Source organism: Bombina bombina, chromosome 7, assembly GCF_027579735.1.
Source record: "Bombina bombina isolate aBomBom1 chromosome 7, aBomBom1.pri, whole genome shotgun sequence".
NCBI classification, from domain to species: domain Eukaryota; kingdom Metazoa; phylum Chordata; class Amphibia; order Anura; family Bombinatoridae; genus Bombina; species Bombina bombina.
In genome coordinates this window covers 269,160,080-269,175,140 of record NC_069505.1, presented here as the reverse complement: position 1 = coordinate 269,175,140, position 15,061 = coordinate 269,160,080, and the positions used below count along the sequence as shown (strand labels likewise).

At 36.5% G+C, this 15,061-nt stretch overlaps 1 protein-coding gene across 1 annotated transcript in view; it reads left to right on the top strand.

Annotated features, from left to right (window-relative positions):
* CACNA1D (calcium voltage-gated channel subunit alpha1 D) overlaps nt 1-15,061 on the top strand; it is a 764,995-nt gene that overhangs the window by 461,350 nt on the left and 288,584 nt on the right. The window contains 4 exon segments of the mRNA XM_053689359.1: nt 7,393-7,419; nt 9,911-10,071; nt 11,453-11,678; nt 11,783-11,990. Of these exon segments, the coding sequence (XP_053545334.1) occupies nt 7,393-7,419; nt 9,911-10,071; nt 11,453-11,678; nt 11,783-11,990 (622 nt within the window).

The following is a 15,061-nucleotide window of genomic DNA, read 5'->3' as shown; positions in this document are numbered from 1 at the left end:
TAGGGTTAGGGTTAGACTTAGGTTTAGGGTTTAATACATTTTATATAGTAGCGGCGACGTTGGGGCGGCAGATTAGGGGTTAATAATTGTAGGTAAGGGGTTAATAACACATTTTATAGTGTTTGCGAGGCGGGAGTGTGGCGGTTTAGGGGTTAATACATTTATTATAGTGGCGGCAATGTCCGGTCGGCAGATTAGGGGTTAAATAATTTTATTATAGTGTTTGCGATGTGGGGGGGCCTCGGTTTAGTGGTTAATAGGTAGTTTATGGGTGTTAGTGTACTTTTTAGCACTTTAGTTAAGAGCTTTATGTTCCGGCGTTAGCCCATAAAACTCTTAACTACTGACTTTTATATGCGGTAGGAATCTTGGAGGTAGAGGCTGTACTGCTCACTTCTTCCAAGACTTGTAATACCAGCGTTAGGAAAATCCCATTAAAAAGATAGGATACGCAATTGACGTAAGGGGATTTGCGGTATGAAAAAGTTGTGGAAGAAAAGTGAGCGGTACACCTGTACCTGCCAAACTTGTAATACCAGCAGGCGTTAAAAAGCAGCGTTAGGACCCCTTAACGCTGCTTTTTAAGGCTAACGCCAAACTCGTAATCTAGCCGCCCATTTCTTAAAGAATTTTTCTATCACATTGTTCCAATATCATGTGATTTAATAAAATTGTTTTAAATTCTACTATTGTGATTTTTTCTTTTGAAATCCATTTTTTCAAGATCTTGTATCTGGCAATTAGAATAACTATATCAATAAACATTTTCTCTTTATATCTTATACCTTTTGGGAGTAGAAAAATATGTGATCCCGATCAATTTTAATATCCTGCTTAACAATTTTGGATGTCCAAAACCTTACTTTCTTCCAAAATTGGATAATATATGGACATTCCCAGAAATAGTGCACAATATCTGCCCACACACCAGAACATTTTATATATTTATTAGCAACTTTTTTACTCCACTTAGACATAGCTGCTGGTGTTAAGTATATCTGGTGTAGTATATTTAGACGTGACTCTCTAAAATAGCTAGAGTTAACTAGGTTCTCCAATCTTGAAATACTTGACTGAATTTTGTCTGTATTAATTTCTAGAAAACCTTTTATATGCAATTTTAGTACTATGTACTTTAAGTTAGCTCTACCCTCTTTATCAATTAAAGGGATACTGAACCCAAATTTTTTATTTCGTGATTCAGATACAGCATGCAATTTTAAGCAACTTTCTAATTTACTCCTATTATCAATTTTTATTTGTTCTCTTGCTATCGTTATTCAAAAAAGAAGGGATCTATGTTTTTTTTTGGTTCAGACTCTGGACAGCAGTTTTTTATTGGCGGATGAATATATCCACCAATCAGCAACAACAACCCAGGTTGTTCACCAAAAATGGGCTGGCATCTAAACTTACATTCTTGCATTTCAAATAAAGATACCAAGAGAATGAAGAAAAGTTGATAATAGGAGTAAATTAGAAAGTTGCTAAAAATGTCATGCTCTATCTGAATCACGAAAGAAAAAATTTGGGTTCAGTGTCCCTTTAAAGTTGCATACCAATTTTTGATAGAATAATTCCCCTTTATATATCTGCTCAGATTATCCGTAACTAGTGCCCAGCTCCAATCTTCCCAATTAGAAAGATAACATTTTTGCACTAAACTCCTTAGTTGGAGATACGCAAAAAAATCCTTCATATGAATACCGAATTCATTCCTGAGATCTCTGAATGTTTTTATTACTGATCTGTTATCAAACATATGCACAATGTATATTAGACTCTTCCTTTTGCATCTATGGAATACTTCAGACTTTAAAGCTTCAGTAAATAGAGGGTAACCCTTAATTGTAATATACTTTGAAACTAGATAATTGAAACCAATTATCTTACAATATTGCTGCCAGGCCTTAATAATGCCCTTAATAGAACTCATATTTTTTTAAATTTTTGGCATATCCTTCTACTCTGTATCTAGCAGTGCTTTTAGAGAGTACGGTTTCACCACTTCATCCTCCAGTTTCTTAGGAGTATAATATTCAACATCTAATAACCATTCAGCTGCTAATTTTACTAAACATGTTAAGTTATGTTTTCCTAAATATGGTAATGCAAACCCACAAAATTCTTTAGCCTGTGATAGTTTCTTCAATTAGTATCTCTTTCTCTTGGCACCCCAAAAGAACTCTAACATACATTTATACATTAAATGTCTTTCTTCTTAATTATAAATGGTAAGTTTTGTAGTATAAATAATACTTTTGGAAACAATATAATTTTAACCAGATTAATTTTACCCGCTAATGAAATCGGAAGATGTCTCCACTTTGTATCCTGAAAGGGAGCTATAATTTGTAATAATTTCCATTAGTATAGGAATATTCTTGCTTGTGTAGGAACAAAAATCAATACATCGTCTGTATAGAGCAAGACTTTTTCTTCAATATTCTTACAGAGAACTCCCTCTACTACCTGATGCAATTTTATTGTTAGTGACTAGATAGCTATATTAAAAAGTAAAGGTGATAGTGGGCATTCCTGTCTTGTTCCCCTCTCTAGGACCACTTTTGGAGAATCTAGACTATTTACTGATATCATGGAAATGGGAATATATTGTTTTTATATACCTTGTGGTATTCCCTGCAAATCCACATTTTTCTAGCGATGTAAATAAATGGTCCCATTGTATTGCATCAAAGGCTTTTTCTGTGTCTATTGTGATCATGGCTGTATCTGAATCATCTTGCTTATCTTTATTATTCCAAAAATAATCTAAAATAATGCAGACTTTTCTAATATTAACCAATGAGCATATATTATTCATAAACCCAATTTGATCAGGATGAATTAACTCGCCTAAGACTCTCTTCAGTCTCTCAGCTATTATCAAAGCTAATATCTTATAGTCTATTTTTAATATGGAAATCGATCTATAAGCATCTTATTGTTCAGTAACAGCTTTGGTAAACTTCTTTGACATAAGACCCTTATCTATGTAATAATAATTAAATAACTTCACAAGCGTTTTAAATATATCTTTACTCAAAAGTTTATAAACTTCTGCAGGAAGTTGGTCAGGTCCTGGTGCTTTATTTAAATTAGCTTTCTTAATTGCTGACTCAATTTCCTCTTCTAATATAGGTCTATTAATATGTTCTAATTTATCACTTGCAAGAGTAGGATTCTCTATATTATTCCAAAAATCTGTTTTCTTTTGAGAATCAGTTGGGTTAGCACTAAAGAACTTTTCGAATAACTTATGAAACACATCACAGACTTCTTCAGGCTTAGTAATATTCTTGTTCCCCATTCTTATCAGATTAATTGTATTAGATTTTTTATTGGCTTTGACAGCCTTAGCTAAAAAACCTTTTTTACCGATTTATTACCACATTGTTTATAGAAAAAATGAGTCCCTTTCTTGTTTAAATTTAATATATCTATCTGAATTAGGGAGTTTGAAGATATTTGTTATATGCATTATTTAATTGATTGGAGAGTTGTGTTTCTCTCGCTTTTCTTTTCTTCTTCCAACTAGCCATAAAGCTTATTATCTCACCTCTTAAGACAGCTTTAGTTGATTCCCATAGAATCTCTATCTTATTTTGATATCCTTGATTAAAACTTAAAAACTCATTCCATTTCCCTTTAGCCATATATTTAGGGAAGGATAAATTATGTTTGTTACTACCTGTATAAAGACTTGAATTAAATATTTTTAAAGTAATAGGAGCATGATCTGATAAAATCTTTTATCTCCGCTTTTAACTCTTTATTAAGAAGAGAGTCTAAAACTAAAATTAAATCAATCCTGGATAACGAGATATATGATTTAGACATACAAGTGTACCTTCTTTCATCTGGGTTGTGAGATCTCCATATATCATTCAATTTATGGTTTTTCTTAAAAACGTGTATGATCTTATTTTATTTCTTCATTTTATAATCCATACTTCTACCCATAGTACTCTTTCTATCAATAGGAAATTTAGATGTTAAATTAAAATCCCCTATAACAATTAATTGGGTTTCAATAAAGTCTAAAAGTACTGCTTGTAACTATGCCCAGAATTCTGCATCTAGTCTATTCGGACCATACACATTGCATATTGTGAATAACCTTTCATTTATTTCTATCTTAACTATAACATAACGGGAATTCACGTCAAAAATAGATTCTATTATTTTATATTTTATATTTTTATTAAATAGGATAGCCACTCCTTTCTTTCTAGTAGAACACGGGGTGGCACACACATCTCCGACCAATTTGCACTTAAGTTTTTTTAATTCAGATTCTGAAAGTCTGATTTCTTGCCTACAAGCAATATCGGAATTATGTTTATTAAAGTGCTTAAGTATTGCTTTCCTTTTAATTGGGGAGGAGATGCCACCCACATTCCACAAGGTGATATTCAACACTTTAGACATGTATTAATATGTAGAGACTATAGACTCCTTCCAAAGCCACACAAAGAGAGAAGAGAGGGCATAGAGAGAGAGGAAGAAAAAAAAAAGGGTAAACACAATTTAAAAGGATAATTTGTGTGGATCGACTTCCGTTGGAGGAGGAGCGGCGCTTAGACGTGAAAACCTGTGGATCCCAGTCTTTGGGAAACAGATGTTGTATATTGATTTCTTCCACGCCGACTATCCCTATTGCTTTGAGCGACTGCCTAGGCTGGGGGCTCTCTGGGTGGAACGGAAGTTGAGTGCGTGGGATGAGGTCCCGTCGCTGAGGCCGGACTGTTCTTGAGTGGCCACAGTAAAAGCCATGTAAACTCACACCTGCAGATTGGATAGAAGCTCTACACCAAGAACTGGCCTGACCGGAGATAAAACTATCAACGCGGCAAAAGACCCCGAGAGTAAGGAGAAAACTAAATTGTATCCCCTGAAGAGGTTTGTTGTAAGTACCACAGGTGAGGACACCGTCTGGTCCAGACTATGGCCCGTTTGAATCCAAGCTGTTGATATCAGGTGGCAACTAGGTGTGGGAACCCTGTCGAGCAGGAACAACGCTGGATAAAACAGGCTGAAGGGAAGCCCCAGCGAGGGTATATCCTGTACCCGAGAGGAGCTGCTGACAGCTGCACAAGCACCTGTTCCAAGGAAGATTATCAAGTGGGGGTAAGAGGCCTTATTATTTCTACCGCATTGGCCTCTTCTATGTACTCTGATACTCAGACCCTTCATGTACGGAACCATTGAATCAGGAGTATGTTATCCCTACGAGAGTATGGTTTATAGGGGCTGCAGTAAAAAATAGTACGCTTCTCTCATGTGTTGCTTAAGGCTTAGTGGTGTTTAGACATACTTCAGACCCCTCTAAAGGGAATATATTTAGCCCAGGAGCGGAACTTTCTGTGGGTTGATGGTAGCCTTTTAAGCTCCAGTAATGGAGTGAGTAAAGTTCCTTTGGGAGTGCAACAGTAAATGAAAATAAGCTACACCATTATTGTTCCAAGGTACTAAAAAAGTATTTTGTGGGGTTTTTCTGCACCTGTTCGTTGGTCTGGAAGATGGATATGGATAAAAAGAAAGGAGCTGGTTGATGATGTTGAATTGACTTTAAAGGTTAATGGATTTTCTGGCTCAAAGGGGAATAATTTCCTCAAACACCAGCGAGCTAAAGAGTTGATTTATTTTATATCTATGTGGTTAGAACCGTATGTATACGGATTATAGATTCTTGTTATTCAGATATTGATATTAGGTCCCTGAAAGATTGTTAACATGATATATTCTATGCTTTTGTAATTTGCCATTTCTTGTTATTTTGCCACAATTGGGTCTGCAGGAGCTACTAGTCATATCCATAAGAGATTAGCATTAAAATAAGAGGTAAAGATAAATTGCTCAACTAAAAAAGGTTTTATTAGTAACCTGCCTTAGGGGCCTATCTATCAAGCTCCGAGCGGAGCTTGACGGCCCGTGTTTCTGGCGAGTCTTCAGACTCGCCAGAAACACAAGTTATGGAGCAGCGGTCACAAAGACCGCTGCTCCATAACCCTGTCCGCCTGCTCTGAGCAGACAGGAATCGCCGGAATTCAACCCGATTGAGTACGATCGGGTTGATTGACACCTCCCTGCTGGCGGTTCATTGGCCACGAGTCTGCAGGGGGCGGCGCTGCACCAGCAGCTCTTGTGAGCTTCTGGTGCAATGCTGAATACGGAGAGCGTATTGCTCTCCGCATTCAGCAATGTCTTGTGGACCTGATCCGCACTGTCGGATCAGGTCCGCAAGACATTTGATAAATAGGCCCCTTAAAGTGTGATCAGGTTAACCTCTTTTTCTTTCTATATATTATTGCATGTTGGGATATTATTAACGCAATTTGATTTTTTGACTGGCGTTAAGAGCACATATTATAGAGCTAATATAGCTCCTTGGATTGAAATGCACTTTTTATATTAGGCACAAAATAATACTCTTTTTATCTAAAAACCTTCCAGTTTAGCCCTCACCTTATAGTCTATTTCCATATTACAGTTAATCTTATCCTTGTTGTTTAAGGAGACCAACAGCATCTTTTTGGAATATCTTAATTCCATCCTTAGTTTCTATCTTTCGTTTCTATCGTTTCTCATATTTCCGATTCTAACTGCTTCTTTTTTTTTCTTAATTTTCCCTCCCATATTTGATGCGTTTTTTTTTTTTATAAATTATCTCTCTTTATGCCTCTTATATCTCACAATTCAATTTAATATTTCTGTTTTTATTCCATTGTCTCTCTTTTTCATATATTATTTTTCTTTTCTATCTTTTTTCTCTCTTTTTCTCTTTCTTTCTTTCTTTCTCTCTCATTCTCTCTATTTCTCTCTCTCTCTCTCATTCTCTCTCTCTCTCTTTCTCTCTCACACACACACTTTTCTCTCTCTCTCTTTCTCTCTCTCACACACACTTTTTTCTCTCTCTCTCTCTCTCTCTCTCTTTCTCTCTCTCTTTTGCTCTCTCTCTTTATCTCTCTCTTTAGCTCTCTCTTTCGCTCTCTCTCCCTCTCACTCTTTTCTTTCTTTTTCTTTCTCTTTTTCTCTTTCTCTTTCTTTCTCTCTCTCTCTCCTTTTCTTTCTCTCTATAGACTGGTGTATGCTATTTCATGTTTTAACTCTGATCCCTCTCTCAGCTGTTTAGAAATAGTAAACTGTATCCTATCATTGACATATCAGAGTCCTGTTAAATCAGATTACACTTGTATAAATTAATTTCACTGGTTTTAATTCACTTGTTCATGTCAGTGACGCGGATCATCCTGTGTGCAAGTAAAGAGACATTTTCTGCAGCTTCAGATTTTTTTTCTATTCTAAAAATGGCAAACAAAATACACTAAAACATATTTCTTTTGTTTTAAGTGCTTATTTTAAGAGTGTATTTTCTGTTCTCTTTTTCAGTCTATCGATTTCCAAGTCCAAATGCAGGTTTGTGTGTTTATACAAATATAGAACAACTTCTGATTGAATGATTCGCTTCTTTCAAGGACTATCCTGTGTTTGACCTTGTTATAGTTTGGTTGTGTTTTATATTTTCGAAGATGAAACATAGTGCAGAAAAGAATGAATCTACCAACCACTCGTGTTTATAGTAAATGTTAGTTTACCTGTATGCTACACATTTAAAGGGATATTAAACAGTATGAGATTGTAATATAAACTGTTAAATTAAAAAACGTTGCAATATATTTTCATTATGTATGTTCCGATGTAGACAAATTAGGTCAGTCCTGAAAGACTTAAAGGGCCATAATACCCAAATGTTGAAACACTTGAAAGTGATGCAGCATATCTGTAAAAAGCTGACTAGAAAATATCACCTGAACATCTCTATGTAAAAAAGAAAGATATTTTACCTCAAAAGTTCCTTAGTAGCCACATCCCATTGTAAAGGATTTCTAAGCAGCATATTAGTGTGTCTGTCCTGGGACATCTTAGGGGATGAGCCTCGTGAACTCTCATATTATTTCACCAATCAGGTAAAGGAAGCTTACTATGAAATCTCATGAGAGTTAAGTCAAATCTCATGAGATCACAGTAAGTGTTCAAGACCTCAGCACTGCTGATGCTGATTGGCTGCTGTTCATTTCTTCATTTTTTTTTTTTATTTTTACCTGCAGCTGGGAGCAGGTGAAGTATAACTTTTTACACAGAACTTACTCTGCTGAGCTGAGGAGATTGTGAGGTAAAATATCTTCCTTTTTTACATAGAGATGCTCAGGTGATATTTTCCTGTCAGCTTTTTACAGTTATACTGCATCAGTTTCAAGTGATTTAGCATATGAGTATTATGTCCCTTTAAAGGGACTTGAAACCTAAAAATGTTCTTTCATGATTCAGATAGAGAATACAGTTTTAAACAACTTTCTAATTTACTTCTATTATCTAATTTGTTTCATTCTCTTGGTATCATTTGTTGAAGGAGCAGCAATGCACAAATGGTTTCTAAATGAACACATGGGTGAACCAATCACAATCAATATATATATATATATATATATATATGCAGCCACCAATCAACAACTAGAACCTAGGTACTCTGCTGCCCCTGAGCTTGCCTAGATAAACCTTTCAGCAAAGGATAACAAGAGAAGGAAGCCAATTAAATTATAGAAGCAAATTGTAAAGTTGTTTAAAATTGAATTCTTGTTCTGAATAATGAAAGAAAATTTTGGGGTTTAATGTCCTTTTAACACAAGCCTCTGTGCAAACAATATTTCATTAATCAAATGTTAAGGGACAGTCAACACCAGAATTTTTGTTGTTTTAAAAGATAGATAATCCCTTAAAGGATTACTTTCCGTTATAATTTTTAAGCCAAACAACTAACATATTAAAGTTAATAAACATTAATTAAAACCTACTGACCTATATTTTCTCCAAAACGAAGTTTCATAACGTTCTAAAAGTTATATCTTTTATTCCCCGATGATGTCACGATATCCTGCCCACTATTTTCAGCACTGCATTTTCAAAATACTTAAACCAATAACTTTGTGTTTAAAGCGCCATTTTGAAACCTAGGTATTGTAAACGGATTGGTACAGAGCAAAGGATACCCACGGAGTGGGTTTGGAAAACAATTAAATTTGCAGACAAGATTTCTGATATACGGTAGAGATATGTTAATGAAATGCTATTGATAAAAAGCGTATTTGGGGTAGTTAGTTAGTAACAGGCATTGAAAATATTTACTTACAGTGGCCCTTTAATTACCAATTCCCCAGTTTTGCATAACCAACACAGTTATAATTATACACGTTTTACCTCTGTAATTACCTTGTATCTAAGCCTCAGCAGACTGCCCCCTTATTTCAGTTCTTTTGACAGACTTGTATTTTAGCCAATCAGAGCTGTTTCCATGGTAAATTCACGTGCATGAGCTCAATGTTATCTATATGAATCACATGAACTAATGCCCTCTAGTGATGAAAAAATGCATTTAGATTAGAGGCGGCCTTCAAGGTCTAAGAAATAAGCATATGAACCTCCTAGGTTTAGCTTTCAACCTTGAACACCAAGAGAACAAAGCAAAATTGGTGATAAAAGTAAATTGGAAAATTGTTTTAAAAGACATGCCTATCTGAATCATGAAAGTTTTTTTTGGACTTGACTGTCCCTTTAAATAACTTTGTTATAGTTTAGTTTTTTTTATCTCCCATTAACTTTTTTTTCTAATTAGAATATTTTAATATGTTTGATTGCTGCTCTTTTCAATGTTTAAATGCACAATAGACAGTTTTGGATATTTGGGGGTTTCAAGTCCTTTTTAAATGAATGACTAAGCATGGGGAGGTACATAACCACTTTTACAGGGTGGTTAAGGGACTTATAAGGGGAAAATGACAGAACTGTCTAGTAATAAATAGAATAGTAAATTACATTTTGATAGAATGTTTTTATCCTTTTTATATTCCAGTCGTCGCTGGCGTCGATGGAACAGATTTAATCGAAGAAGATGCAGAGCTGCAGTAAAATCTGTTTCTTTTTATTGGCTTGTTATAATTTTAGTCTTTCTTAACACACTTACCATCTCCTCTGAACACTATAATCAACCTAACTGGCTGACACAAATACAAGGTACGTAATCATTTACATTGTGAATTTACATTTGTTGTTTGTGCGTGTCGTGAAGGCCTCCTGATTTTAGCATGTCAGGAGTTAAATTTCCTTTGCTTTTCTTCTCTACTTTTTATAGCTCTGTATCAGAAATGTCTAAAATAATCAGACTTCAACAAAGGATACCAAGAGAATGAAGCAAATTAGATTATTGAAGTAAATTGGAATGTTTTTTATAATTGTATTCGCTATCTGAATCATTTTAACAAAATCTCAATTATTTGTGTTTAACAAACATTTTATTCGCCTGCATCTTTGGTTTGTTTTTTGTGTTCTAAGATGCAAAAGACAATTATGACCTTTCTGATTACAGCACTGTACTATCTTTCTGAATGAACTATGTATACAAAAGTATTTAAAATGTTATAAAAACCCCTTTAGGTTGAATGTATGAGCTGTATCATGACATGTTAATATTACCTAAATAACACAAGATACTGATATTTACACTTTGTCTCTAAACTGTCCCATTTTACAGATGCAAATATAGAAATCCAAGCAGTTTGGATAAAGGGTTTTGTGTCTGTATTAGTAGTACTTTCCGATGTAGACAAATTGAAATCCCGCGATTGTGCATGCGATCTCGAGATTCAATGATGCAATCAGGTCAGGGGGTGTCCCTATGACGCTAGGCACACCCTCAAGACCACGATCCCATCCAGGAAGCGCTATTGGCTTCATGACAGCCATACGTCTCGGAAATCTATTCCGTCCTAATGGTGCTAAAGCCTGGCGCGATTAGGGCGGAAAAGATTGCCGTACCAGCGTTAAAAGGTTAAAGAACAAAATAGACTTTTGTTTTGTATCAATTCTCCTGCTTGGAACTTCAGTCACAAAAAAAGGATGTAAATAAAAACACACTTGCACCCATTGGGCTCGATTTATCATATTTGCCCCTCTCTGCCTGAGTTCGCCTCTGGCGGGCAGCAATGCATTGGCAGAATTTAGCATTGCACACGAGCACTATTTTGCGTTCACGTGCAACACCGCCCCTGTCTGCGCAAGCCAATCACGCGCGGGCAGGAGCTGTCATTCTCCCCGGTCGGACGGGATTGGGGAGATTGAAATTCTTCACCTAAGAGGTGTAGAAGAGGGTAGGAAGCAGCGGTCTGATGACCACTGCTTGATAAATACGGACTGCAGGTTCTCTTGTGAGAACCTGCAGTCATAGGGGGGCGAACGGCTTGATAAAGTGAGCCCATTATAACAAATAGTTTTGGGAATAGATTTGAACAAATCAAAAATGGCAGATAGAAGTTTGTTTACCCCTCTTATGAAAAATGCCTGTTACGCTTAAAAATGTCAAGGAAAATGATTGGTTTTACCCCATGATCTATTTCAGATATCGCAAACAAAGTTCTCCTGGCTTGTTTTACTTGTGAAATGCTGGTAAAAATGTACAGCCTTGGTCTTCAGGCCTATTTCGTTTCTCTCTTCAATCGATTTGATTGCTTTGTGGTATGTGGGGGGATTACGGAAACTATTCTCGTCGAGCTAGAGATCATGTCACCTCTGGGTATATCGGTGTTTCGATGTGTTCGCCTTCTTCGGATTTTTAAAGTAACAAGGTATGTGTACTATAACTGCCTAATGATAATATTAATATTATTCCATCTCATTTCTGTTATATGATTTTTTACATGTTTTAATCTCTTTATTTTGTCACTTACAGGCACTGGGCTTCCCTCAGCAATTTAGTGGCGTCTTTGTTGAACTCCATGAAATCTATAGCTTCTTTGTTGCTACTACTGTTTCTTTTTATTATTATTTTTTCACTACTGGGGATGCAGCTTTTTGGGGGCAAATTTAATTTTGATGAAACACAAACAAAAAGAAGCACATTTGATAATTTCCCTCAATCACTCCTAACTGTGTTCCAGGTAATAATTTTCATTTAGTATTTAGATATCTTACTATTCCATTAGTAATAAGCAATCACTGTGCAATTGTTTGAAAATCTACAAAAACTTTCTTACATTATGTCATTTTTTTTTAATGGAAACGTAACTTCCAAGTTGTTGATATTGCAACACTTTTTTGTTAATAATAAATCAGATTCTCTTTAGAAATGCGTATTTTAACAAGGACATAAGGAACAAGCTACTTGCCCTGCTCCTGTCATACTCTTTATAAATCTTGGATTTGGAAGAAAGTTCTAAAACAAAAACCTTTTAACCCCTTAATGACCACAGCACTTTTCCATTTTCTGTCCGTTTGGGACCAAGGCTATTTTTACATTTTTGCGGTGTTCGTGTTTAGCTGTAATTTTCCTCTTACTCATTTACTGTACCCACACATATTATATACCGTTTTTCTCGCCATTAAATGGACTTTCTAAAGATACCATTATTTTCATCATATCTTATAATTTACTATAAAAAAATTATAAAATATGAGGAAAAATTGAAAAAAAATACACTTTTTCTAACTTTGACCCCCAAAATCTGTTACACATCTACAACCACCAAAAAACACCCATGCTAAATAGTTTCTAAATTTTGTCCTGAGTTTAGAAATACCGAATGTTTACATGTTCTTTGCTTTTTTTGCAAGTTATAGGGCCATAAATACAAGTAGCACTTTGCTATTTCCAAACCATTATTTTTCAAAATTAGCGCTAGTTACATTAGAACACTGATATCTTTCAGGAATCTCTGAATATCCATTGACATGTATATATTTTTTTTTAGTAGACAACCCAAAGTATTGATCTAGGCCCATTTTGGTATATTTCATGCCACCATTTCAGCGCCAAATGCGATCAAATAAAAAAAATTGTTCATTTTTTCACAAATTTTTTCACAAACTTTAGGTTTCTCACTGAAATTATTTACAAACAGCTTGTGAAATTATGGCACAAATGGTTGTAAATTCTTCTCTGGGATCCCCTTTGTTCATAAATAGCACACATATATGGCTTTGGTGTTGCTTTTTGGTAATTAGAAGGCCACTAAATGCCACTGCGCACCAAACGTGTATTATGCCCAGCAGTGAAGGGGTTAATTAGGGAGCATGTAGGGAGCTTTTTGGGGTGATTTTAGCTTTAGTGTAGTGTAGTAGACAACCCCAAGTATTGATCTAGGCCCATTTTGGTATATTTCATGCCACCATTTCACCGCCAAATGCGATCAAATAAAAAAAAACGTTTTTTTCACAATTTTAGGTTTCTCACTGAAATCATTTACAAACAGCTTGTGCAGTTATGGCACAAATGGTTGTAAATGCTTCTCTGGGATCCCCTTTGTTCAGAAATAGCAGACATATATGGCTTTGGCGTTGCTTTTTGGTATTTAGAAGGCCGCTAAATGCCGCTGCGCATCACACGTGTATTATGGCTAGCAGTGAAGGGGTTAATTAGGGAGCTTGTAGGGAGCTTGCAGGGTTAATATCACATTTAGTGTAGAGCTCAGCCTCCCACCTGAAACATCAGACCCCCTGATCCCTCCCAAACAGCTCTCTTCCCTCCCCCACCCCAGAATTGTCCCCGCCATCTTAAGTACTGGCAGAAAGTCTGCCAGTACTAAAATAAAAGCTATATTTGTTGTTTTTTTGTGTTTTTTTTAAAGCATATTTACATATGCTGCTGTGTACTATCCCCCCCTTAGCCCCCACCTCACTGATCCCCCCCAAACAGCACTATAACCCTCCCACTCTAACTTAATCTGTGCCATCTTGGGTACTGGCAGCTGTCTGCCAGTACCCATTTTAGAAGAAAACATGTTTTTTTTTTACATTTTTATTAAAAATTTCTGTAGTGTAGCTTCCCCCCATACAAAACCAAGCCCCCACCCCTCCGCGATCTCTTTTTGTGCTTTTGCACAAACAAGATTTGGGCATTTTTTCCATTTTATTCTTAACACTATTTTCCGTAGTGTAGCGGTTCCCACCCGCTCCCGCCCCGTGCACGCGCCCGCCCGCCAACCTCCGTGCACGCGCGCGCACCCGCACGCGCCCCCGCGCGCGCCCCCTAACATCCCGCCTCCGATCCCGCCCCCCTTGATCTAACAGGACACACCGATGGCCGCCCACCCGCCTCCCAAGTCGGCTCCCACCCACCAACGATACCGGCCATCGATGTCCGGTGCAGAGAGGGCCACAGAGTGGCTCTCTCTGCATCGGATGGCCATGTAAGGTTATTGCAGGATGCCTCCATATCGAGGCATCACTGCAATAACCGGAAAGCAGCTGGAAGCGAGCAGGATCGCTTCCAGCTGCTTTCCACACCGAGGACGTGCAGGGTACGTCCTCAGGCGTTAACTGCCTTTTTTTTCGAGGACGTACCCTGCACGTCCTCGGTCATTAAGGGGTTAAAAAGAGAACTAAAAAAGAAAGTTCTCATACTATAGATATTTATCCAAAAACCTTAAAATATATATGAGCACTTATGTGATATTTAAATTAACCAGACAATTTTGGTTTAAAGCACCAACGGTCTCCTCCAAACTCAGCACCATTTGTCTATTTTTTTTATTTGTTTACATTTAATACACAATTTAATAAATTAAGATTTCAGCATAATTTACCACAACTAAAAGATTTTTTCGTTTATCTTCATTTGACCAGTGGGTCTTTAGCAGATCAATTTCATGTCCTAAAGTTAGTGTGGGAACTAGGAAGGAATAGCAACCTGAAAAGTGTGTCTCCAGCTTAGTTTTTATTCACTTCATCTTGTTATTATTAATATTATCGGTTATTTGTAGAGCGCCAACAGATTCCGCAGCGCTCAGACTCTTCTTTTTTTAAATACTTACCATTTCGATCAACCGCCCGCATCTCATTCTGCATTTAGCATATAGATTATGAATCCGGCTTCTTCCAATCGTTGCGTGCCACACAAGCTGGACACCAAAGCGAGCATGCAACAATTGGAGGAAGCCGGATTCGTCATCAATATTCTCAATAAAGAAGGAGATGCGGGCGGATGATTGGTAGTCTGTTTACCATAACAAAA